Source organism: Acomys russatus, chromosome 6 (assembly GCF_903995435.1).
Source record: "Acomys russatus chromosome 6, mAcoRus1.1, whole genome shotgun sequence".
In the NCBI taxonomy this organism is placed as follows: Eukaryota; Metazoa; Chordata; class Mammalia; order Rodentia; family Muridae; genus Acomys; species Acomys russatus.
This window is the reverse complement of record NC_067142.1, coordinates 82,457,826-82,485,372: the sequence shown is the minus strand read 5'-3', so window position 1 is coordinate 82,485,372 and position 27,547 is coordinate 82,457,826. Positions and strand designations below refer to the sequence as shown.

The 27,547-nt window shown below is 42.0% G+C and overlaps 1 protein-coding gene across 1 annotated transcript in view; it reads right to left on the bottom strand.

Moving 5' to 3' along the window:
* The window catches only part of Ush2a (usherin), a 696,795-nt gene that overhangs the window by 526,021 nt on the left and 143,227 nt on the right, over positions 1-27,547 (bottom strand). Inside the window, exons 12-13 of the mRNA XM_051148119.1 lie at positions 24,980-25,621; positions 9,264-9,447 (exon numbers count right to left, since the gene is read on the bottom strand). Of these exons, the coding sequence (XP_051004076.1) occupies positions 9,264-9,447; positions 24,980-25,621 (826 nt within the window). The remainder of the gene's footprint in view (positions 1-9,263; positions 9,448-24,979; positions 25,622-27,547) is intronic.

The window sequence follows — 27,547 nt, the reverse complement described above, 5'->3', positions numbered from 1 at the left end:
ACGGTGGGCACGTCTTCCCGACTCAGTGAACCCACCAGCACAATCCACACAGGCCCATCTCCCAAGAGATTCCAGGTTCTGTTGTGGGACACTTAGGATTAGCTATCACTTCTGCATATAAGACTGGGAAAAAGGCAGTTAACCTGATCTATGTGAAGGGACCAACGTAAGATAATGAGGCATTTTCATGTCAATGTACAAGCTCTGAGACCTGAAGACATCCATAGTATTATCGGTACTAACCTTCAGCAGTGATAGGGAGGGAAACCTTCCTCCTCAGGGTGAACCATTCGCTCGCACGCACGCACGGCCTCCAAGCGGCATTTCATTAGGATAAGCAGCCTTTGCTCTATAAAGACTGGACGTCTAAGAACAGCCCGTGAAGACCATTTAGGCCGGGCCTTCCCTGTGACACATAGCAAACAACACTAAATACATCTCCCTGTTTGTTCTATAGAGAAACTGGTGGGCATGGCGACTTCACCCTACTGCAAATTTTATGGTGTGATCTCTTGGGTAATCATTCAACACCCTTAAAAGGGCCGATAAAAGCCAAAGCTGCAAAATAAGCTGAAAATTTGTTTGATGGGCCAATTTGCCACTGGGACTAGATGAAGCGTGGGTTCTCTTGAAAGAGGCGGTGCTGTAGTTGCCCTTTTTATGGTCCTGATAAAAGGACGTCCCCCCTACGAACAACACTGATGGCCTTTAACTGGACATATTACACTAGAATTTTATTCTCAATAGGCGCTTTTTTAGACAAAGTATTTGAGATGCAGAAAATTATGCATTGAAATTCAAATGGAATCATAGAAGCAAAGAAATGCCTGGTTTGTTCTTAATTCATTATGAGCCTGCATTAAAGCGTATTGTTTGTAGCCTTTAGTATATTAGTGGGCCTGAGCAGGAAGAGGCCGCACCCGCCCCTTGTATACATATATATCATTTTCTATACATACATACCCCTCATGAATAAGTACCGCTTGGGTGTTCCATGTTTTATTGCCCTTTACTCACGAGACAATCACACTTACTTTACATACGGTGCATTTAGAGTAATGGTTTGCAGTGTGTAGTATAATTCCACCCCTTGATGAAGTTCTTTCCTTCCAGCTGCCTGCTATCCACACAACTCAGAGTCAGCTATGTCAATAGCCATGGCATATTAAGTTCTGAATCCAAATGGAATAAATAAATCACTTCTTAGGGAAGCAAACAATGTTGAGAGTAATTAAATGCGTCTATTCCTGGTTTTATTGTCTCTTCTCCCAGACGCTGCTGTATCGAACATGTCCGACTTGTTATAATTGTTTAGTTTTAGCTAAAGAGAGTTTTCCTAAGTGAAGTTCATCAGAGTGGATTTTCTAGAATATTACAGTTTGCTACCAGTCCAAAGGACACAGGGGGTAATGCTGTAATTAAGGCTTAAATGAAATGATCCCTATAAATTTCTCAGGCACTCAAATACAATTTCGAACATTTTGAAGACTCTTTAGCAAATCAGCCACTAGTTTGAGAGCAGTTTTTCTTATGCCCCTCCTTGGAGTACAAACCAAATGAAATATAATTCACATTTATTAAAACAAAATTAGACACAATAAAGGAGAAGACATCTTAGGCTTCAAAAAGGAGCAACAAACTAAGATGAATTGTGATATTGATTTTGCCAGGATAAATGGTTTTCGTAATATTAATATAAAGAAACCTTTATTGCAAGACTCTCCTGGCAGAACCTGAGCTGCTCCCGCAATCTGTTTAAAATCTTCATTTTTCATCCTTATGGGAGAACCTCAGTTGCTAAATGGATTTCATAAAGAGTAATCTGTCAAGATTTATATAGATAAACAATTTGTGATGTTTATTGACCAGTTCATTATGATAAACAAAACAGGAGGGAGGCTCGGCTCATCTCTGCCAGAAAACTGCTGCTACACTGTTAACCCCTCTGCAGAACAGTATTTACCAGGCACACTGAGGGCATAACTGGCTTCTGTCTCTTAAATGACAAATCTCCTATATTATGCTTTCCTGGGAATTTCTTTTAGTTATACAAACAGCATAAAAATCATCCTAATTATTATTATTGAAGAAGTATAATTCATAATGAAATAATGCTTCAGTATTCATGATATTTCTGGGAAGTTCACCTGAACGGACACAGGGGGACACGTCACCCCTTCTTTGACTGGGGATCGCAACTCACATGTGCATGATAGTGACTTAAATAAGGACTGAGATTAATACCATTCACCGAGGCCCAGTTATCTTTCTCGATGGGAATTCATGTTGAAAACATAAAGATGAGTGTTATGGGCTGCCCCTGTCCTCAAGGAGTGCACAGACTACTGCAGAAGAGAAGAGTGGAGCCTAGCACTCAAGGATGCATACAGATTCTTTGGGGGCAGCACAAAGTAGAAGTACCATGGGCAGGGCCTGGGGAGAGCACCAAGCCGAAAAGATTGAAATGTGAAATCTAAAACTTTTTGTGCTGATAGGATGATTCAGATGAAAAAATCTCATATCTCATATCATATAATGGGTCATAATCTGAATACAGGGGCACTTGACGTATGGCACAAAGTGCCTTCAGGCTATGTAGATTGCATGTATGTGTGTGTATAAGTGTGTGTGTGTGTGTGTGTGCGTGTATATGTGTGTACATGAGAGAGAGAGAGACAGACAGACAGACAGACAGACAGAGACACAAGGAGAGATGCACGGATGTAAATGTGTATGACTGTGCAAGTCCGTGTACGTGCATGTGGAAGTAAGAGGAACATGTCTGTCATCTTCCTCTGTTACTCTCTGCTTTATTCCTTTGAGACAGGGCCTCTCAGTGAACCAGAAGCTCCTCATCTCTTCCCATCTGGCTGGCCAAGAAGCTTTCAGAATCTGCCTATCTCAGCGCCCAGTGTTGCAATTACAACCCCCTACTGCCATTTTCAGCCTTTATATGAGTGCAGGGGGATAGAACTTGGGTCTGAACGCTTGCACAGTGTCATGGCTGTTTTTCAGACAACTTGACCCAAGCTTAAATCATTTGGGAAGAAGGAACATCATTTGAGAAAATTTCCCCACCAGACTTCTGGCCTATGTACAAGTCAATAGGACAGTTTATAGATGAGTGAGTGACGTGGGAGGGCTCAGCTCACTGTAGGAGGTGCCACTCTTGGGCAGGTGGTTCTGGTTTATATAAGACCAGACTGAGCAAGCCTTGAGGAACAAGCCAGTAAGCAGTGTTCCTCCTTGGCCTCTGTTCAGTTCTTGAACACACACGGGACTAATATCTACACACACACACACACACACACACACACACACACCCATGCAAAAAACACTACTTCTCCTTGCCCCTTAAATAACTTAGGTAGATTATAGGTGGACTGGAGATGAGGACAATGGATTTTATTCTGCGTTTCCAGAAGAAGCACAGGTGGCCTGTTGACATCTTGGTTTTAGTCCACTGAAACTAATTTAGGCCCTCTGACCTCCAGAATTATAAGATAATAAATCCTTGTTGTTTTAGGACACTGAATTTGCAGTAATTTATTATATCCAGGAGCAAGCTAATATACCTGGTCTAGTGGGAAAGAAGAGCTGGACCCCGTCCTGACGCTCTGTTCCCTACCATTCCCAGTTTGTCACATCGAGGACATGGTGCCATTAATAACATGCAAAAGCTGGCATTCCTTGAAGAGCCTCCGCAACCTATATTAAGGTAGACTAAATAGATAAGGGGCATAAGATATTTCAGAAATGACTATATACATTTCCTTTTAAATGATGCCTTCCAATCCACTCAATGCAAAGTCTTTTATTTTCCAAACCTGAGTATGGAGTGGCCTTCCAACTTCCTTCAGATAACAGAATCAGGCAGAAGTAGCAGCTTCCGGCATGAGCCTCAAGTGACTTTGTGCTCCTTCCTCTCTTTCCTAAAACTGCCCCACCTGACAATCCAGCGCAGGCTGGATTGGGAGGAGGGGAGACTGATTGGGGCCTGTCATGTCTGTTACCTCAGATGATGGCCATGCTTGCTGTCTGTGTCAGAGGGAAACGAAATAATGTTTTCAGTGGGATTAGCACTTGGAAGACCATGGCCTCCTTTACTGATCAATATGCTTTTAAGGATGAAATACAAGATTGAAAACAGATGGAGGGTTTTCCGCCTTGGCCAAATGAAGCCGTTATTAATAGGTGAGGTTTGGTTATCACTGCTGCACTTTAGGGTCAGTGTCTACATTATCTTATTTGTTTGGTCCTATGGAATTATTTTTAAAGAGTATTGAAAATTAGCCAAGTAAAACAACAACAAACCCATCAGGTATTGCTCTTCTCAATGAAGAGGCATGAAGAAAAAAAGGGGGGGATTGAGAAAGAGTGCCCGGGGGGTGGAAAGGCACCTGGATGAGGAGATTGTACTGTTTTCCAAACAGACAACAAATGCCGTGTGCTTCTGCATCCTCCCTGGTCAGCAGGAGAGCAGTCCATTGTAGACACCAGAAACTAATCCACTTACGTTAGTAAACATCTTTAAGTGGCTTGCAGTGAGTTTCTTTATTTTTAATATCAAGACACAGTTATTTCATACACTGTATATCTATATACATCTAGACTATAAATGATTTTTTTTTGAGAAATAATTGTTTTTCTTTCAGTTTCTCTGAGATAGGGTCTCAGGCAGCTCAGACTGGCCTTGGCCTCCCTATGTAGCAGAGGTTGGCTTGGATTTTAAATAATCCCTGCTTCTATCCTCCCAAGTGGTAGTATTACAGACATGTGTCACCAGAAAGTGTCATCATAAAGTTTTCTTATGCCATATAAAAACCCATATAGTTTAGTCCACTCTTCATTGTAAAAATAGATAATGTTGGTGAAATGTAATGACAGCAAGCAGAATTCAGCAGCGATATCCAAGGAGACTATTGTTCAGAAAAGAAATTGGAATCATAAAAGGGTGAGAGTCCATTTGTTCCCCTCTCCATGATGAACAAACACACACTGGAATGATTCCTATGTCACAGTTTGAAGCACTTTCCCTCTGTGACCTTCTGCGAGAGTAGGTCTCTCCTCTAATGAGTATCCATGTTGGAATGAAAAGAGATGGCAGAATTCATCAGTGAAAGGGGAGGGACACCTCGCATCACTAACTTCCCATGGGACTGACCCCAGGAAGCACAAATGACTCATGGGATCTTTATCCCTTTTATTTCTTTAAAAACAAACAAACAAACAACAAACAAACAGGCAAAACTGTTGGGCTGGAGAGATGGCTCAGTGGTCAAGAGCAGTGGCTGTTCTTCCAAAGGTCCTGAGTTCAATTCCCAGCAACCACATGGTGGCTCACAACCATCTATAATGAGATCTGGTTCCCACATCTGGCCTGTAGGCCTACATGCCAGCAGAACACTGTATAAATAATAAATAAATAAATGTTTTTTTAAACCTGTTTTTATGTGTTCCTGTAGTGCATATGCATATGCAGCATATATGTGAATGTGTGCCAATGTGTGCATGTTGGACAAATGCCAGAGTAGGCTATGTGGTATCCTGATCCATCAATCTCTAGTCATGTGAGATAGGGCTTCTCACAGAATTTGTAGCTAGACTGGTGTCCTTAAGCTCCAGTGGATTACCTGTCTCCCTTTTCTATAGTACTTGTTAAAGAAGGCATGTGAACACACCTGGCTTTCTGCCTGTATTCCTGAGGTTGGAACACACACCTTAGTGTTTGCCCAGCAGAAGCTGTTATGTGGTGAGCCAGACAGGGGGTTTTATTCTTTATATCTTTGCAGAGAAACTTTACCACCCATGTCACTCTCACTTCCACAGCTCTTTTCAGTGTTAGCGTATGGTCTGTGTCCTACAATGCCCAGACGGGAAGGTGCTGAGCCCCAGTAAGACACCTTTTGTTATTGGAGAGACATACAAAGCTGTATATCCTGTAGTCAAGATAATGAAGCCATGCCAAATATTAGTGTAAATATCAAACCATTGATTACAGGGTATAGACCTGAAGAGGAGACTTGATACTCATCAACAGTCATTGATGACCTTGGAACACTTTGAGGCTTCCTTCTATGATCTCTGTTCTCCAAGGGAGCCTTTTCTTGCTAACAGTTCCAAAGGTCAAAGGTCTCAGGCTCACCTCTATACTACTTTCTTGTTCTCTGTGCAGCCCGTTTCCTCCATCTGGGAACTTTTAGGCTTCCAGGTGATACTGCTCACAGATGCTAAAGAGCTCACTTCAGTATTCTTCTTGGTTTTCCTAACCAGTACCCCAACTCTGATAAACTCTAAAGGGGTCAGACTTCAGAGCAATACCTCAGCTGGTCTACTTAACCTTGGCCAGACTGCCTCTCCCATTCAGATTTGCTAGGTCTAACTTAAATTTCAGTCCACTGGTCTCCAAAGCTGCAGATGACTCATAGCACCCTTCAACAGGTCTCCTTCTTCCAATATGACGCATGTGTAAGAGATTATAGACTCTTCTGTCATTCCCTCTAGAGCAACCCTATTTTCTAATCTTCTTTCCTTAACCCTTGTTTATCTATTCTATTTTGTTATATACTTTGTCTTTGATAGAGATGAGAATTCCAGCAGTCTTTTAGAGTACTAGGAATGTGCTCAGTGGTAGAGCACTTGCTTAACATATGGAAGGCCATATGTTCCACTGTGATACTACCAAAAATAATAATAAAAAAAAAGAGTCTGTTAGCCTTTGGCTGTATGTGTTTGGTTATTGCATTCACAAAGTATGGGGGATGAGGAAAAGATGGAAAGAAATGGATAGAAAGAGGCAAGAAAATATTCTTAAATATTAGTGAGCAGAAGAACAAGAAACCATACAGTAATCCTCAGGCCTTATAAAGGAGGGCAAGGCCAAGGGAAGGAGCTGCCAATGGGGAGATGACAGCATATCTGTGTACAATTTTATTCGTTGAAAAGGAAGCTGTTAAGTTAAATCAGTGAACAGTTGGACGAATCAGGGTTCAGAAGGATGGGGGGGGAGGGGGGAAGATGAAGATGAGAAGGAAAGCAAGGAACAGGAAACCAAACTCAGGAAGGGATACTCAAAATAGGCCTTTTAGAAAATGATGTGTTCCTTTATGAGTAGATCAACAGTGGACAGACTGGAGGCAGAGAGACGATCTGCAGTCACTCACTTCTGCTACCATCCTTCTGCACAGTGGAAGGCTGGGAAGTCTACAAGGAGATATTCAAGAAGCTGAAGCCAAAGGCATTAGCTACTGTCTGAATGGGCATGAAACTAATGTGGCAAGAACTACATGCAAGATGTGAGGCAGTGGCTCCATTCTGCACAAGCTCATCCTCAGTTCATTAGCCCAGGGCAGCAGTGAGGGCATCCACCTATAGAGCCCACCTATAGCCCAGCAGAAGGGAGAGAGCCTGACAGCTGAACATAGGTGGTTTATTCCAATGTAGAAGCAGAAGACCATGAAGATGGGCACATGGTTGTTCAGTGTAGAACTGGGCTGTGATACCAGCACAAAGATGAAATAAGACATAGGAACAGGTTAAGTACTGGTTCTGGGATGACAGAGTTGGACCAGTGTCTTCGGTTTACAACACAGCATCTTGGAAATCAGGAGGATTTGGGACATAGAAGGAATTAGCTTTTCATCACTTTAATGAATACCCCAGGCAACATCCAGCTAGAAAAGGGTTTTCTGAACTAAGGACTTCAGGCATTACTTTCCATTGTCAGTTGCCTATGGTGGCACTTCACATGACACATCATGGCAGAGGACTACGAGGGGACAAAACCACTCTGTGTCTAGGAAATGAAAAAGACAAAGGGCAACGGGGGAGGTTTCACTATCTACCTCAGGGACATTTCCCCACTGGAATGACTACCTCACACTGGACCTTAACTGTTATAAAGTCCCACACTATGCCAAAGGCACCAAGGTAGGAGCAAGCCTTTAACATATGGGGCTTCATATCCAAACTACGGTGATACTCCAACTACTCAATGAGTGAAATTTAGAAGGATAAATAGGAAAACAATGTTTGTGGGAGAAGAATGCTTTCTTGTCAAAAAAAATAATAATAATGTGTTGTTTAATCAAGGTTATTCCTTCTCTTATTCAATATGGGTCAGCTGATATCCAGAGATATTCACCTTAATTTGTGTAAAACTTGCTACAAATCATCTTCCTTTAAATCCATACTTGTCCAGATCTTTCTCTTTCCTGATATTGACCTTTCATAGTTTGACTCTGTCTTCTACACTCTGCCCTTACACAGACCACTTAATCTCACTAGATTCACAGTTTTACATGACCTCAGTGCCTTTCAAATATTGTAGGCTCGACTGTCTTGTCTCTTTCTACTTCTCATTAGTTGAAGCTAACATTTTAATCTACCTTCTCACCCAGAGACTCCAATTCCAGCACTAGCTAGACATCCTGTGGAGTGACAAATGACAGGATCCTCTTTTGGAAGCAGGTTTGGGCCCTGGAATAAGCTCGTACAGGAGGTGCGATGGGCGGAAATAGAGAGAGAGCGAGAGCAGGATCTCATCCCATGAAAGCAGCCTTGGCTTAAGAGCACTGAAGGGGGAAGACTGTGATAGATGGAAGGGAGCAGTGTTCTTCTCTTTTCAAAAAAGTTGGGGTAGAAGAAGGAAGTTTAGCTGATAAAGTACTTCCTGTGAAAACAGGAGAGCTTGAGTTTGAGACTTAGAACTCCCATACAAAAGTGAGACATGGTGTAATTCAGTTATAGCTCTAGGTATGTCCCTCATTCAGCCTAACCTAATAGCCAAATTCCAAGCTAGTTGGAGACCCTTCATTATAAAGGCCAGCTCCTCAGAGCAATATCCAAGGATGACCTCTGGCTTCCACTTGCAGAAACACACACACACACAGACACACACACACATAGACACACTGAGAGAGAGAGAGAGAGAGAGAGAGAGAGAGAGAGAGAGAGAGAGAGAGAGAGAGAGACAGACAGACAGACAGACAGACAGACAGACAGACAGAAAAATGAGACGATGTAGATATCTCTTGGTCATTCTGGTGATGCTGGATGAATATCAAAGGACTTCAGAAGGATAGAATGGAGCTATAACCATTACATTTAGTAAGCAAGATTATCAAGGAATCAAAAATATATTTATCAAAAGAGCATTTTTGTAGAAGTTGTTGTTGTTGGAAAACTGCCAGAGATTTTACTGATAAGGAAAGCTAAAGATAAAAATCCACGATGTTTTGGTACCCGTACAGATAAAGATTTACCTTCCAGTCTCAGTATCAAATCCAAAGTAATGGTCTTGACACTGGCAACAGCTCTGCCCAGTAGTAGAAGGATCACGGCAAGAGCACTGCCCGGTGACATTGTTACAGATGTGGCTCACGGCTCCAGCTGTGTGGCATAAGCAGGGCAGGCAGCCAGCTGCATGGCCAGGAGAAATATAAAAGCCTATAAATAATAAAAAAAAGTTTTCGTTTTACTTTTTGTTCAGTCTTCTCTAAAAATGAGTGTTTTGATAGCACACCAAACCAAAAGACTCTCAAGGGACACGCCCCCCCCCTGCCCCAAGGTCTTCCTATCACAGTGGTTAGAGCTGCTCTTCTTCTTCTTCTTCTTCTTCTTCTTCTTCTTCTTCTTCTTCTTCTTCTTCTTCTTCTTCTTCTTCTTCTTTTTCTTCTTCTTCTTCTTTTCCAAGACAGGGTTTCTCTGTGTAGCCTTAGCTGTCCTAGACTCACTTTGTAGACCAGGCTGGCCTTAAACTCACAGAGATCTGTCTGCCTCTGCATCCCAAGTGTTGGGATTAAAGGCATGCACCAACACCACCCAGCTGAGCTCTTCTTAATGACTGTATTAGGTACATGAGGATATTAAGTAAAGACAAAAATAACCCTCCAGCACCCTACATGAAAGCTTAATGTAGGGTTGGCTAGGTGGCTCAGTGGTTAAGAACACAGAACACTCACTGCTCTTTACTGAAGGCCTGGGTTTAGCTACAAGTCTTCACATACCACTCACAACTGGCTCAGATCTCCACTTCTAGGAGATCTGAGACCCTTGTCTCACCTTCTGGGCACCAGGCACCTGCATGGTGTACATATATACATGCAGGCAAAACATTCATTCACATTTAAAATTGATTAATTCACAATTTAAAATAACTTAGACCTGTTTAAAGTTCTTCAACTAAAACCTGGCCCTCCTCCACTCAGCTTCAAATAGTTACCAAATAGGCAGTGGTGAATCCTATATACCAGAGACATTTGGTAAGAGAGTCGATAAAATACAGGATTCCCCAGTTAAATTTTAATTTAACACTGATTTTATAGTTAAAATGCATTACTTACCACACTAAATGGTTATTATTTGAAATTCAAGCATAATTGATCATACAAAACATTGTTAAATTTCTCAACCCTTACACTGTCTCCTTCATGCATGGCCTACACTTTTTTAATCATCACGACCTATGGACAGTGTCTCCCAAGAATTTCACATCTTCTCCTATGCCTTCCCACCTCCGTGTGAAGGCTGCCACTAGGTTTTTCAGGGTGTGCACCATGAGCTGGTGTTACAGGAGTTTCGCCTGCATCAATTTGTTTAGATGTTATTACATCCTTTATGTAAATTAGGGAGGTGGAGCTTAGGAAGTTCACAAATCCCCCTCAAATGCTGAACTCACAAAAAACACGAGCCAGTTTCAAACACAGGCTACCCAACACCAGAAGTCATCTACCCACTGGCCAGCCCTGGTCTCCTGTCAATTGATTCCTGTCAACCAAAGGACATTTCTAGTGTCTCTTCCCTCTACTTACAACTATATGGCTTAGTCCCCTCAAGAAAAATATAAAAATAAACCAAATATCTACCATGCCTCCTTCCACCTCCATAATCAATGCCTGCCCTCTGCACAGTCATTTCCCAATACAGACGTGTAGAGATGCTTCTTTTTCTGTTCTTGACCCTTGCATGCCCTTCTGTGCAGTGGATGCTCTGTCCATGACAACGCTTTCAACCTACCCCTTCTGCTTAGCTTATTCCTCTATAAACCAGGTCTCCTCAATTCCGTGAACAAATTTCTCTAGGCCAATTCAGGAATGCCTCTGACAGCTTCACTGAATCCCGCTGATTCCCACCAGTGCCCAGAAACATATAATTAATCTAATTTTCATCTGACTGTCACCTTCTTCAGGGCCAGAGCCTCATCTGTATGAATCATTCCCTCCACTACTCATAGTAGGCCTTCGCTAAACACTGCTGAGCTGGTAAAAATGGATGCAAGGAGCTGGTGAGGCCCACAGGTACTGCACTCACAAAATATGAGAGCGTGCACACACACTCTCTCACACACACACACAGTTTGAAGATTTAATTACACAATCCACAGCCTTTTCTTATGTCAATGTAAAGACAGAAAAGCAGGACTCGCCACCACATTGGAGTTCTTTAAAGTCTTCTGGACCCAGAAGATGGATGTCAACAACACACAGTCAGAAAGGCTTTAGCCGTTGTAATGAAGGAACAGACATGTGAAATAGGAAGGGTTCTTGGTGTAGTGTGATGTAGATCCATGTGTAGACACGCATGCACATACCTACTGAAATACACACACAAGCACATACAACATGCTTCCAGGAGTACTTAACTGAGGCAACAGGGGAGAGGAAGCACAGAAACAATCTACTGAGTAAAGCTATGGAAAATGACTATTGTGGAAATGCCGTGATCATTACGTTTTGTGACGTACTTGCCTTGCTGAAGAGAATAAGCAGAAACACAAAAATCAAGCCTTCCTGTGTTGTCTGTTCTATCCAGAAGAGCACAGAATAACTGGTGAGCTCTCACACATACTGGAGGATCTAGTTAAAAAGAAGCCATCATTCTAAAGTCACAAAAATTAGTGGTTTTCCTTGAGCTAGTCCTAGCCATGTTGTGACAGAACTTCAAAAGCAGAAGGAAAAAAATTGTGTTCAGCAGGACGAAAAGGAGATAATGGAAAGATCTAGAACACCCAGCAGATGGTACAGATAACATCATCTTCATAATAATTCACAGCCAGATTACAGGATTTATTTCTCTGGATTTGTTCCTACATCCACTAATATCCATATATCTAAATATGTCCTTATATCCAATGGGTTGCAACCATGTCAGTTAACACTCATTCTAGTACCTGGCTAATCTTATGATCCAAGTCACACATTCCAAAGACTTATCCTTGGTATCTGAGACAGAGTGTGCACTTTTCTTCCAAGGAAGTACCTAGCTCCTTAAATTCATGCAGATGGTATCATGAAGTCCTAACAGCTCTCCGATTTGGATAAATTACCCATTAGCATAGATACTTAGAATTAATTTGGACTTACTGCAATAGCTTTGAGCCACAGAGAATTCTCAACCAATTAAGGATCATTTTTACAAGAAATGATTTATTAGCTAAGTCTGTGTATATAAATGGGGGTGCATTTAGGTACATAAGACTGGGTAGCTCAAATCTTGGAGATCAAGAGACTGCACAGAAAAAATATCAGAAATGTAAGCAGAGGACAGCAACCAAGGAGAACATGACAGCACAGGAGCATCAGGAGGCTGCAGAGTGGGCTCACAGGATGCAGCCATCAGGAGGCTGCAGAGTGGGCTCACAGGACGCAGCCATTATGGACGTTACTGTGACGTGAACTTTCTACTTCTTGGGACTTGATTGGAAAGGTTAATCCCACTAGTATTTTAGCTGTCCTATTTTTAAGCAGCTCAATTAGGATGACACAGGGAACTTCCTGCTCGCAGATTACTTGTGGCATCACCTGAATGTGCCTAATTCTAGACCATTACCTCTCTTGTGATGGCTTCCAACTATAGAAAACCGCATTTCCCCTTCCCTCCTGCTTAAACTTCCACTCCTGAGTGTGGCTTAATGATAACTGACCTCAATTTCTTCCTCGACTCGATGCATCTCTGATCTCACTCCATTGGCTCAGCCTCGTGGTCCACATCTTTACAGCTGTATCATTTTAACTGATATTTCTGAAACTGGTTTTCCCTCCAAATGTCTTTATACTGTGTTCTTAAACATAGCCATAAGGCCAATGTGCTAACTTTGTTTTTAGGCACAGCTGAGAGTTTGCAGGCACAAGCCAGCCTCTTATTTCATCTAAACTCTTGGTCCTGAGCAACGAGATCCTCAGGTAGAAGACAGTGTGCCTCCCAGTTCAAAGACAGTGGCCCTCTCATACCATAACACTGCTGGGCTGGAAAGAGCTTCCCAGAATGCACAGAGCACTGCACTATTAGCAAGACTGAGGGCATGGTCTCCTGCCGTGGCTATTTGCACAGCACAGCACCTGTCCTGAGCATAAACGAGAGCCCATTTCCTAGTGATATTCCTCCTGGGGACCATGAACAACTCGGCTTTGCTAAGGCCCTGAAATGGGAGAAAGAAAACAAACTTAACCTCTGGGCTCAGAAAAGGAGGGCAGCGCTTGGCTCTGTATTCATCACAGGCCATTAGGAGACAGTCCTCCGCATCATAGGCCATTAGGAGACAGTCCTCCGCACCTCAAGCCACGGACACAATGTTCACGGGCGCGGGGTGGGGGGGAGAAGCTGTGGTGGGCAGGGCTGGATAATCAGGGTGTCTGGATGCAACACCAACGGCTGTGATTTTCAAAGTGGGATACTAATGCTCCTCTTCATTTCGGTGTTTTGTTTTGTTTTAATAAAATTGATGCTAACAACATTTTCCACATTTTGACCCAATATTCATGGGAGTACAAACACAAAACCATTCATTCCAGTGTTATTTAGGGCAATTAGCACTCATATTAAATTGGAAATGGTGCAAATGGTCTGCGTTTATTCCTTCTTTCGGCAACCATCCACTCCTCTGCTACCTTACTGGCTCTTACGTACTCTGCAATCCCAGCTCATGTTTTCTCTATTAAATTCTCCATGCTTCCATCCATTAAGAACCTACCAGTCTCTTGTATGTCGCATGTTCCTTGTACTGACACAAACCAGATTCCCCCACTTAAAGTGCAAGGCCTTTGTATGTTTGTGACCTTATGTCTTAAAAGAGCTCATGGTGTGGTATATAGCGCCATATTAAATAGATGTGCCAACTGAAAAATGGATATAGCAATGGAATGAGTAGACAGCTTAATGGATGAACGGGAGGATGAGTGGACAGTTGGATCAATCTGTGGTCCTTTATAGTATGGAATTCTTTCTTTCTCAATGAGAGGAGTAATGATCAATAGAAACTTGTGTATCAGAAGAATGGTTGGTCAGGATGGCCCAGGCTGTGGGGAAGTGTGGAAAGGAGTGTGTAAGAGTAGACACAATAAATCAAAAATGTAACTTTAGACAAATCAGCTGATGGATTAAACTAGAGATGGAAAATGTAAGCCTCAACTAAAATCTCTTGCTTTTAGAGCAAAGGGAATGGTGGAAGCTGAGGCCCCTAAGTTTTATACTGGACTCCTGTGTTTTCCACAAAGCCCCACTTTCTTACCCATGTGAACTTCTGGAGAGGCTCTTAGAAACATGCTTTCTCTTTGTTTTCTTCCTACCTTTTTATAAAAGATAGCACCTTACTATGTAGCTCTAGCAGGCCAGACACTTACTATGCAGAAAGCTACCCTGTAATTCACAGAGAACTGCCTGCCTCTTCCTTCTTAGTGCTGGAATCAAAGACATATGCCATCATGTTCAGACAGCATATTTTCTAAAGATCAAACACAAAAATCATAAAAAATAAAAATATTGAAATCTCTGATAAAGTCTGGGAAACCATAGTGATTACACGCACATACATAGCTCAAGGCGAACTTTTATATTTTGTTTCTACCGTACTGTGTTTCAGTACTTGTGCAATGCATACTTCCAAGTATCTTCTCTATGCCACAGAGAAAATCTATAAATTTTTCCAACTTAGTTTATGCAGATAATCCCATTTCTAGTGCCCATTTCTCTTAGGCACTTCAACTATTCACTCAGGTGGCCCATGACAGTGCTCATTTTTTTCCACGCCAATTACTTGGATTTTCCAAAACAAATGAGATATCCCAGGGCCTGAAGCAACAAGCCAGAATCACATGTTGAGGGAGAGCTGAAGATAAGAGAAGGTTACAGACATTTGCAAGTATATGCTTTTTACAGCAGCCTTGGATGGGTATTTAATGACTATTTAAGACATTTTCTTTAAAAATGTCCCATATGAGAGTACATATTCTGGGGTCAGATTACCAGGGATGTGTAAATACCTCTTGTACTGTTAGATTTGACTCCCTCAGCCATACTAGGTGAGGAGAGTGAACCCTCCATCATAGAAATAGTGTGCATTGTACCCAGAGCTTTAAGGCAAGGCTGCAAGGCTGGGCCTGGCACTCAGTAAATACTCAACAACTGTTCTGCATGGCCATTATCAAAACTGTTAATGTGCAGTTCCCATAGAAGGGAGATCTTTCCAATTTGATGTTGAAACAATGATTTCACTCTTCCTTCCTCCTCCATATTCCAAAGAGTATAGTCTACCTTCTCCAAGGCAAGATTATTTTCTGACAATTTGTCATGGAGTAAGGGCCTGTCCTGAGTCTCAGTTCTCACTGGGAAAGACACATTCTCAATAGGTTTTACTTTCAGTAAGAATCAGGACGTGAGGCATGATGCGGTCTCAGCAGCTACAGATGCCCTGATTTTTGAACAGAACATCAGCCACCCTGATTCCAATTCCATCAGCAGGGTCTTCATGAAACTCTGGCTCATGAGCCCATCCATTAGGCAGGAGGCTATGCTTACCAATGAAACGCAATACTTTGTTTTGCTCTCTAATAGTCTATGTGACTGACTTATAAAATAAAAAGCAAAAGCAAGCATAGGAGAAAGCATGAAGCGCTGGTCTATTAGGACGCAACATGTCACAAGAAGCTGTTTCCATTATAAATTAGGCTTTATTGTATTTCAAAGCTGCAGTGCCCTCAATAAAACCCCCGTCTGCCTCTGATTCTCAAGGACGAGGGAGGGTCAGCAGCTCAGGATGGCTTGACACCCTTCCCTGCCTTTCTCAGTCTGGCCTCTGATTAAACGCAGCTGCTGAATGGTACGAGGTCATCCAGAGCTGGAGCAAAACCAGGGGACACATATTTACTGCTGTATTTATTAGTGTGGCTACGTGTACGTTCATCTTTATACACACACTACAAATAATTTTAAATTAAAGCATTTTAAAAATACTTAATGGAGGTTAAGCAGCATTTTTAACCTCTGCTAAAGTTATTGAATGGTGTATTAAAACCAATGTGGCTCTAACATGCCTTCCAGTGCACATTGCTGTGTTAACAAATTGCCTATAAATTTCAGCTGAATTAAGCCCATTCCTTGTACATCCGTACTAAGGTTAGGTTAATAATACATGAGATTTCATTACACACACTTTCCTCAATGATGTTTTTTAAGGAAGTGGGGCAGGAATCTGTGTGGAGCCCTCTAGGCAGGGGCCAATTTATTTATAGTCACAGAAGAGAAGCAGGCAAAGTCTTTCGGCTTGCTAGTGTGTGCCCTCCTAGCTAGGCTTCTCCCGCTGGGCCCTATGGCTTGCAGGCACCCATGTGCACTGTGCTCTGTGGCATGAGATCTTGGACTCACAGCTATCCAGAAGAAGGTAGGAGGGTCCAAAGACAGATGCTGGCAAATACGTCTACTTCATCGATAGGCTGTGCCCTCTGTGCAAGTTTCAACGTACAAATTGAAAACCAGAAAAGTTCAAGGTGGAGATTCTCAAGTCAGAAGATGTCAAAACTAACAACCGCCTTGATTTACCCTTTGCCCCAATTCTTATGGTGTGCATGCATGAATACTGCATCTTGTTTTGGTTTTTTTTAAAATGAGCATTACCTGAGCTACCATTCCTCCTTGCAGAGAGGGAAAGTGATCATCTCGAGGCATAAGGACATTTCCTCAGCCCTTTGCTGTTCCCATGCCTAAAAATAGGCAAAGGCAACTGAGGTATTTTTATATATAATTACTCATTCAATAAATATTTATGGATCACCATTTATGGAGGTTCTGTACCTTATGCCTGAGTGGAAGCATTCACAGTGATGTTAGCTGGCTGGAGAGACATTAACATAGCCCAAGAGCCTCTGGAAATTGCAGACCAGACCATGGACCCAGGGAAGCCCACCTACTTTCTGCTTCCCTATGCTGGGCAGCTAGTGGGGATGGGTTGACAAGGCCTGGCTGACCTTTGGGGAGCAGCTGTCTCAGGGATGGCATGGCCAAGAATCCTTGAGGAAAAATAAAACAGAGAATGGGAGAGTTCTGGATTTCTCTTGAAGAGTACAGGAAAAATAGCTTAAGACTGGAAAGGAGGTAGTGGGAGTGCTAAGAAATGGTCAAAAATCTAGATACGCTGCAAGGTAAAGCCCCCGAGACTGATTGTGATGGATGAGTCGGGAGCTCTGGGAGAAAAAGGAGTCAAGCCTGGTTATAATGATTTGACATGACAAGATTACAACCCAGAAAATGCAGGGCAGCACTGTCAGTTAAACATGGTAGATTGAGCAATCTTTCCTTTCTGAAAAATTCCCCCAGATGAAATTATTTTTTCTGAAAGGGAATAGCAGTCAATAGCAGAAATCTAAGAGGAAAAATAAGGATGTTTCAGTAGAGAGTCCCACAGTAGGCCTATTGACCAGGCTCACATAAACCCAGAAGGAAGAGTGTGGGCTTCAAAGTTTCAAAACTCTGTCCAGTCAGAGACAGGGTGTGGTTTACTCCTTCCTCAAGGAAGAGGTGTTGTTGCCACATTTTTGGAGAAGACCAGAAGCTTTAGCTGCAGAAGTTAAACCCAAAGGGTAAGGACTGGGTGGAGCAGGTGGGGGTGCTGTATCAAATGGGGGGTATCATGGAACAGCAACCTGTGAGTGGCAGATGATTCTATGTCTCATCTTGGCCAGGCGTGGGGTACAGATGCTGAGACAATCTATCAGGTAGACTTTCATGGAATGAAAGATAACTCATTCATAGACAAAAGTGGTTCAATGAGCATCCAGAATTGTTAAGCAAAAAGGTTTCAAAAAGCAGATACATAGAAGTGTCTAAAAAGATGGGAAAGATGAAATCATGACAGGCCTGTTAAACCAATGGTATGTTATTCTTATAGAAAGTTGTCTGAAGCACTAGTAAAATCTTGCATATCTCTTTGTAGTTGGATATTCTCAAATATAAAGAATTACTCCAAGAATACAAAATACAGTTACTTCCCTCCTCACTCTTTCAGAAGCTCCTTGAGCTTGTGCTTTACCACTTATACAAAGAAATACAATTAAAAACAGAATATCAAGGTGGATAGATGGACAATATTAAAAACATTAAATTTTAGTAATTGCAAAATTACCAAAAGCCACAGGACAGTTGGATGTGGTGGAGCTAAGGAGAGGGCTGTTTTAACTCATAAGCTTTTACAATTTAAAAATGGGTTTTTGTATTTGTTTGCTTTGGTTTTTGGTTTTTCGAGACAGGGATTCTCTGTGTAGCACTGGCTATCCTGTAACTCTCTTTGTAGACCAGGCTGGCCTCGAACTCACAGAGATCCACCTGCTTCTGCCTCCTGAGTGCTGGGATTAAAGATGTGCTCCACCACATCCAGTTCTAAATTATGCCCATAAAAATATTGGTGAACATAAAATTAAATTTTAAAAAAGGAAGGAGCCACTGGAAACTCACTATCAATCTTTTTCAATCTAACCATGCCCCAGTCTCCCTACACCTCTCCCTGTGCCCAGCCTATGTGTTTGGAATTTAAATGATGCTGATTGCTTGTCCCTTAGGAGACTAACTCCTTTTTCTCTATACCTAAATAGTGATATCACAAAACTTCTCCCTAAAGGGTGGGGCCAATTGCCATCTCCTTTAAAGGAGGGCAGAGTGGGGACTCTAGCTAATGGTACAAGGACATATAATAAACATACTTACAGCCTTTCTATATTTGGTTTACTCTGTGCCTGTTTCATTTCTTAGTATGTCAGGGCTCTTGGAACAAGGGTTAACCAATTCAAATCGCATAGTTGCAAAGACAGTCTAATGACTTACGCAGCGAGGTTGTTTGGTCAGGAGCTTCCTTAGTTTGAAAGGCTGAGAAATAGTCAGTTAGATCAGTCACCAGAGCAGCTGACTGGCTGTTGTTGGAGTTGGACACTTGTAATCATAAGTAAGGAAAACTGGAAACAGAAAAGAACAACTGGGACACAATGACAGACTAGCCCTGCCTCTCCTCCTCACAAGGCTGTTTCTGCTTGCACCGAGATCATCCCTCACAATGGCTACACAGTAGGCCATTCTGAGACTTTTCAGCATTCTGAGCAGTTGGCAACACCCAGGAAAGATGGGAAAATGTATGCTCTACTTGGTAGGCACCATGGCCTCTTGAAGACAGGACTAGAGCACTGAGCAGCCACGAGGCTCTGCAGACCATTGCTGTGAAGTGGACACTATGTATACACGTGCAGCTTAGCTTCTTGCCACTTCCCACATCAACTGACACTCAGTGAAAGCTCCACTCAGTGGTAAAGTCTAAGGTATCTACAGTGTCCACATAGAAAGGTCTTCTCAGCAGAGGGAGGGTTATCAGCTAAGTAACTGTACTTCTTAATGGTGCCCCACAGTCCCACATCAGTGTTTATAATCTGGCATAAGCATCTCCAGAGGACTGCTGAGGAGCCCTTGTCCTAGGAAGTGTGTGAGTGAGATAGACATGGGCCTATGTATAGATCAGAGCACTATAAAATATCTGGGGAAAAACTTAGAAATATCTTGTTCACGTAACCCTTCAGTGCCCCATGGCCTTTGTCATCTTTGGGTATAATTAGAGTAAAAAGTAGAAAATGGCAAACCCATTGTTGCTGGAGGGATATCCTTAAAAGTGAGCAGATGGACCAACAACCAAGTATACTATCTGCTAATTATCTGTGTCAGTGTCTTTACCATTTTGTTTTATAGCAGGGGCTCATTGTTTATTACAAGCACAGATATGTGCCCAGATCCTCTTTGAAAGTCTCTCTTACAGCCAGCTCCCTGTGGATATGCAAAGCAGTCCCCACCAAAAGATTGTGAGTGGAAAGCAGTAGCAATGGGTGCCACTGCTAACATACTCAGTAAGAGCACTGCCTTCCACTACCTGGAAATGGATGGCTAGAAGAAAAACAGAGTCGCCCATTGTAGAAGCAGATGGTGGCCACTAGCAAGCCAGTGGGCACAAACAAAACAGGCCTACAAATCGTGTCCTCTCACTATCCTGTGTTTCTCACTAAATTATCATTACATGAGGTTGACATTTTGTTGTACATTTAATTAATTAATTAATTATATGTGTATGGATGTGTTGTGGAAATTTTGGTTCATATGAAAACATGTTTTTGCTCTAATTCCAGGGGTGGGATATCTGGGCTGCTGCTCCAGTTTGTCCTCCGCTGATAACTGCCTCCTGAGAGGGCATATGATCTTTTTCAGCTCTGAACTACCTTGGGTGGGGGCGTGGTCTTTGTCAGTGGGGATAAAAGCCAGACCCAAAGAGAGACTGGGGGCTCCGAGGAAGAAGAAGGCTGCAGGGGCTCCACCCTGCTGCTCCTGGTTGCTGCTGATGCACTCTGACTGAGAAGAAGGTGGAGACCTCCTGAGATGGAGATTGGACTTGCCCCAAGGAACCTGATGACCATAAACAGGAGGAAGTAGCTAAGAAAAGCTACGCCCCACCCCTTTTCCCCCACTAACCTGTCTCTCCTACCTGGTCTTCAGGTGATGGAAGGGAGTGGGGTGGAAAAGGGAGGAAGAGATATAAGGAATCCAAAATAAAAATAGCTTTTAAAAGTATGCCAACATGAATGCTTTGTCTGCTGGAACATCTGAGTACCACATACATACATTTGTGCCAATAAAGGCCAGAGGAGAATATTAGATCCCTTGAAAATGAACCTACAGATGGCTGTGGGAATTGAACCTGGGTCCTCTGCAAGAACTACAAGGGCTCTTCACCACTGAGGCATCTTTCCAGCCAGGCTTACTGTCTTAACACCACAAGCATTCTCATTTTAATGCTAGCCACACCTACTCCATTTTGTTTCAAGTTTAGTTTTGAACTTAATTAAATCCTTTAAGAAACTGATACACAAAGAACATGTATTATGGGATCAATTAACATGATATTTGATATATATGCAATGTATGTGTACATTTCATAATGTTAACATTTTTAAATGAGACTGTGAGAGTGAGAGATTGGGGATAACGTGAGCAAAGTGGTGTTTTCTGGACATGACAGGACTGCTGTATTGATGAGCTCACAACAGCTGTGGTTGCCTGCAAGAGCAAGCCAGGCATCATTCTAGCATGGCACATGAAGGGGTTCAAGAACCCTCATCCTCAGCTGAGGATCCATGGACAGCTGATGACTTCTGGGAAAATGGAATCATTTTTCTTTAAGGGTATGTATGGCTCCTGTAGGAGCCACACTGGATTGGATGACCTCACACCCAGAAGTATATAGACAACACAAATTGGAGTAGATAAGTTATCAAATTAAAAAAAAAAAAAAAAAAAAAAAAAGACATGAAGTCAGAAGAGTACGAACTTGGGGGCGGATATAAGAGTAATTGTTGGGGAAAGACAGGGAGAATGTGACCAAAAATTATTGATTGGTATTCTCAAAGAACGAATGAACATATTTATTAAAATATTAAAGACAAAGACAATTCATTGTTTCTGCCTAGTCCTTTAGTAATATTGAGTACATTTTGTATTCACTCCTCTCTTCAGCAGCACACCAGAACTCTGTAGAATCCAGGTACTCACCTTTCCTACCTCCCCACACTTCTCAGTGTCCATTACCTGTCATCTACCCTATGACTGTGATCCCAACTTGTCAGTATTTCATACCGTGACATCACACAGTACCTGTTTCTCTGAGCCTGGCTTATTGCACTTAACACCTGACCTCCAGTTTACCAACAATTGATACTGGGTAAAGAAAGTGTGGCATATGTACAAAAGGTAACACTTCCTCATCTGACTGACTCCAAGTCTTTAGATCCATGTACAGTTCTGTTGCAATCTTGTTATAAAAGGAATAAATTGATTAGCAGTCTGAGTAAAGGCAGAAGTATCCTATATTGACTGCTCATGGGAAGAAAAAGAACAACGAACCAAACCACTAAGATAAGACAGACATTGGGAGCTGGGGAGGTCGTATTTGAGTGTGAAGAGTTTGGTTCACAAAGCCCCAAGTTACAAACTTGTGCATGGTAGCATGCACCTGTAACAGCAGCAGTAGGGACATAAAGACAGGAGTGTCTTTGGGGCTGATTGTCTAGCCCCCAACCCCACATACACTCACACCAAAACCAGAGCCAGAAATGACTGAGTTGCCTGCAAAGGGTGCATCAGCAGAGACTGGGTTACTGTTGTTTTATGTGACTGCAGGGGTGCTTTGGGAGCATTGGAATGGTAGATAAGGAGCAAAGAATGGAAACAGTGGGGCCACCATGGGGAGGACTATGAGGAGAAGAAGTGCAGCTATTTAAGAAGGACCCAAAAGAGGCAGGTGTCCACAGTGCCTAGAGAAAAAGAAGCTCGTTCTTCATCGTGTAGCTTTCCTCTGTGTCTGTTTTTACATGACACACAGAACACTCAGAAAACCACAGACAGGGTTATGAGGAATGTCAAAATATCTGGATGATGCCTCAGACCTTCGTCAAAGGGAGAAGGGCTTTTCGGAGCTTTATCCCAAATTAGAAAGTCGTTTAGAATAGGTGACACTCAGTGTATGCAAAATTCAGTAGGAATAAAACATTCAATTTTACCAGAAGATAATTAGTTAGGCTAACAGCCGCAGGCCTGTTAGACCCCCTTCGTCACTGAGAAAGCAGGTGCAGAATTGTGATGAGTCCCCATGCAGGGAGCTGTACCCTAAAGAACAGACAACTTTTTAAGGCAAAATATGTTTAAAAGAACAACACAAAATCACTTTAGGATAGCAAGGTCTCAACAGATAACACATTGGAGAGGGTGCTCAAGGGGGGGGCGGGGAGACACAGAAGAAGCAACTGTGCTTAGCCTTCCCACTGGTTTTCTGGGATAGAACATCCCAGAGAGTTCCCAGGACACTCACTCCTTGTACCAAGTTAAAGCAGATCCTGGGATTATTTTAGGTGTCCTGACATCTCTGGCTGAATTAGCTCAGGGGTAGACATCCTGTCAAAATGAAGAAAATGTGAATGCCCTCTCCCCACTTGGAACTATAAAAGAGGTGGCTTGTCAGTCCATCTGCAGGACTGAGTACAGCATCATAAGCAGCGTTGGGAACACATGGTGGCCAAACATCCATGGAGGGAGAAGAGGGGAGTAGGGAGAGGAAAGGAGACTATGATGTTCTAGTGTTTTTAGGGGCGGGGAGGAGAATTTCTTTTTATTCAGTTTTACTGCAGCACAGTTTCTTTTCTTTTTTTTTTTTTTCTTTTAAATTTATTCTTGTTACATCTCAATGGTTATCCCATCCCTTGTATCCTCTCATTCCTCCCTCCCTCCCATTTTCCCCTTATTCCCCTCCCCTATGACTGTTCCTGAGGGGGACCTCCTCCCCCTGTATATGCTCATAGGGTATCAAGTCTCTTCTTGGTAACCTGCTGTCCTTCCTCTGAGTGCCACCCGGTCTCCCCTTCCAGGGGGAGTGTCAACTGACACTTTCTACATTTACTTATATACTCCAATGGGTTTTGACGAGCTGGTGGTTATATGGCTACTCATACAATCAAAATTTAAACTACACTAGCTTATCTGAACCTCTCTTGGCACCTCTTTCTACGCAGTCCCTTTCCACTAGGCCCAGCTCCCGGGAACCCCTAATCTTAGCTTTGCTCTTATAATTTTGTGTTTTTCTGGCTTTTGTATACAAAGAGCCACACATTAAGCAGCTTTATCAGTTTTGTTCTTCTCTCGTAGCACCCCCTTTTTTGGACTGCCACTCCGGAATAAGAACTCTATGTTTTACTCCCCTTCATTTCTTCATCTCATGTTGCTCTCAAGATTCCTCTTGAATTCATGATGTCTCTTTGCTGGCTGGACAAGGTATCCCCAGTGGTGAAATAGTGGCATTTACATATTGGGAGTGACCAACAGTTATCTTCCTGGATTTAAGGCTTAATGCGAGGGAACTTACGCCTGTTGGTGTAAGCCAATGACCCATGGCTAGAGAGTCATTGACCCTGGAGAAAAACCAGCTCCTGCCATCTTCCTAAATCAATATAGCTCAAGCTGTACTCTAACTACTGATACTTAAAATGTGATCAATTTATTATAAAGTATTACTTCAATTAAAATTATTTTAAAAGGCAAAGGTCTTCACTCCCATCAGGAAACAATGGAAAAGATGGGTTTCTATACAGTGAGATCAGACAACCATCTGATTTTCATTATATGGTGACATTTTATATAACCATTTTATTATATGATGATATTTAAATGATGTCATTTATTATATGATGGCATTTAAGAAGAGTTCTAGATGTGTCCTTATGATGTCAGAGTACACATCCCTTTCTATAGTATTTTACCAGCCAACTTCATTTAGAAATTTGATCCACCATCTAGATATTTGATATTGTACAGATAATTAGGTCAAATCCCCCCTTTTTCAGAAAACAAAATAATTGTCCCTTTTATCAATTACATATCTTTTAATTGATTAAAATTGTACCCGCTTCAAGGTAAGAAATTACAACATGCCTCTCCCCGGAAGTGGGTCTGATTAATCTGAGGTGTCTCCTTCCCCTGAAATAGCAGATGCACAGCCAAGACAGTCTCAAGCAGGTCATTAGCTGCTTGGATGACATAAATGCAACAGCGATGTTGGAGGTGCATTCTTTAGAAGCTGCGACCAGAAACAAAGGGGTTGCCTGTAGTCACTGTACTGAAAAGGAGCCGTGGTCTTCCTTACCTGGCTGACACTGCTCACACCTTCTTCCTTGTCGATGTGGTAGACATAGACACTGGCCACTGACAGGGTCACAAATGCTTCCAGGTGATGTCCCCAAGGGGTCACACTCACACACCTGGCACCCTTGAAGATTGCCCATGGTCAGATTGAACCTGTGAGGCTGACACTGATTGCAGCGCAAACTTGTCACTCCTAATTTGCAAGGACACTGCCCAGTTGATTTGTCACACACCAGAGAGCCATTTATTGTCCCAGTCTTCTCGCAGTTACAAGGCAAACAGAGGGAGGAGTCATTTTGATGTAGGGTGAAGAACCCTTCCGAACACTGACTGCATTGTCTCCATCCAACACTGGGCTTACAGATGCACTGCCCTGTCTCCAGGTCACAGACGGTCCCAGCCTGGGAGCCAGCCACGCTGCAGTCACAGGCCTTACAAGCACTCCAGGGCAATCCATAAAAGTTGTCTCTGCAAGTGTCACATTTAAGTCCTCTGGCTTCTTTCTTGCATGTGCACTGCCCAGAAACTGGATCGCAGAGTTGGTTCACTGAGCCATGGAGGTTACACTGGCAGGGCTCACAGCCATCGGCATTAAAACTCTGGAGAAATTTAAATCCAAATTTGCACTGGGTGCATCTAAGCCCTGCAAACAAAACACATTTGAAAGGGTGAGGGAGGGCTGTCTCTGTTGAAGATGGCTGAAGGTTAAACATTTAACACAGAGCCAGAGCACAGACAGCACCACTCTGGGATGGCCATCGATGCAAAAGACTATGGTGATACTAATTTAGTTCTAACGTGTGAGTTATGAGCAGTGTGCTTTGCGGGACTTAATTGCTAATCAGGGATTACACACGTTACTTCCGTCGTATGGATGGGAACTCTTTCCCACTTTCACAAATATCAGAACTATTTCAGTAAAATAGGTTTTAAAGAGCACGTGACCACCCAAGTTACTTTTCTAAAAATCAAAATTGCCTGAAAAGAACTAGAGAGATATTTCTAGGAGGGTAAGAGGTTCTTGAATTTAGGTCTCCATCATAGTGGCTGGAGTTTCAGTGGCAAACTACACTAAAGTGTATATTTAAAAACTGGTAAGAGAATAAATCTTAATATTTTTCACTACAAATATGGTATGCATATGGACAATAGATACACCAATTAGCCTCAAGCAATCTTTTCACAAAGTGTCCACATATCAAAATGCCATGTTATACCTCATAAATATACCAAATTTGTGTTTGCTTACTAAACCTATAAACACTGGTGGAGAAGAAAGACTAAAGCATTGGTTTGATAACTGTCTTTGTGACAGGAGCACACACACTTTCAGCTGTTAAAAATTAAATAATTGACATAAATACAACTTATCCAGAGCAATTTTCATTTTAATCCTTTGTGTGCACCTATATTTTATCATTTTCAATTAATATAAATTATGCTTGCCTTGGCTCATAAGGCAGTCGCACTGCTTGTCAAATCATGTGATTCAAAACACACCTGTTCAAGCAAGAGGTACACTCAGAGCCTTATGTTATTTCTTTTTAGAGGAGCACGTACATGCATTTTACAAATGGAAAAGAATGTCTTGTCACCGAAACTTAACCCTCTGACAACTCAGGTTAGTCTCAAAGAGGACATTGTCAAGAAAAAGAAGTAAAAACCAATGCAGCCATGATGTTTAGATGCAAATCTCTCCCTTTATACAGACTTCATACATTCGTGGATGTAAATACCTGACTACATGGCATCGAATCAAGTGAGACATCTATTTCAAATTATAATTGTAATAAAAAATTAGTCCTAAAACAAGAGTCAAATACATACTCAGACACTGATATGAAGAAAAACAGCCCTAAGCTGGAAGAAAATGCATACTATGTATATACATGGACAAAAATTCATTCAAACTCCAATGGAAGGCGAGTTCTTTAACAATGATGAATGGCTCACCTAAGGCATATCATTTAATTTCAATAAGGAAAATAAAAAAGGACTACGATTGCTGCAAAATTTAAAAATAACTGTATTGTTAACAAGAATTATGACTCATTTTGAACTATTAAAATCGGTCTACATGGATTCATATCAGATCAGTTTTAAAAATATGCACAGTGCTTATTTGAATATGCCATACATATTCCTGACAGGTAATCTATTCCTAACGATACTCGCGGAGGCCTACAGGGCATCACACTCAGAGCTAACAAGTGCAGGCGAGTTAGCACACTTGGCATTTAATTCACATTCTTCTCCTTTTTTATTCTAGATGAATGACCTACTTTAATAAAATTATTGGTGGTAATGTATTTTACCGGTGATAGAATCATTAGTAAGATTTAACAGTTTTGTTAACTCAAACAGTTCGCCTTCTGAAACATACACAACACACCCCTGTGTTTTCTGGGGTTTGCTTTGTTCCTATCAACGACGTAATCTTCAACAAGGATGCTTGCTAATCTTATTAGGGAAATATATATCCGTGGCAAGTTCAAGCTTTTATTAAAAGCATTTCACTTGCCGAGATTTCTCTAGAAATCACCACTTACAATGTTGTTAAAGTGAGGAT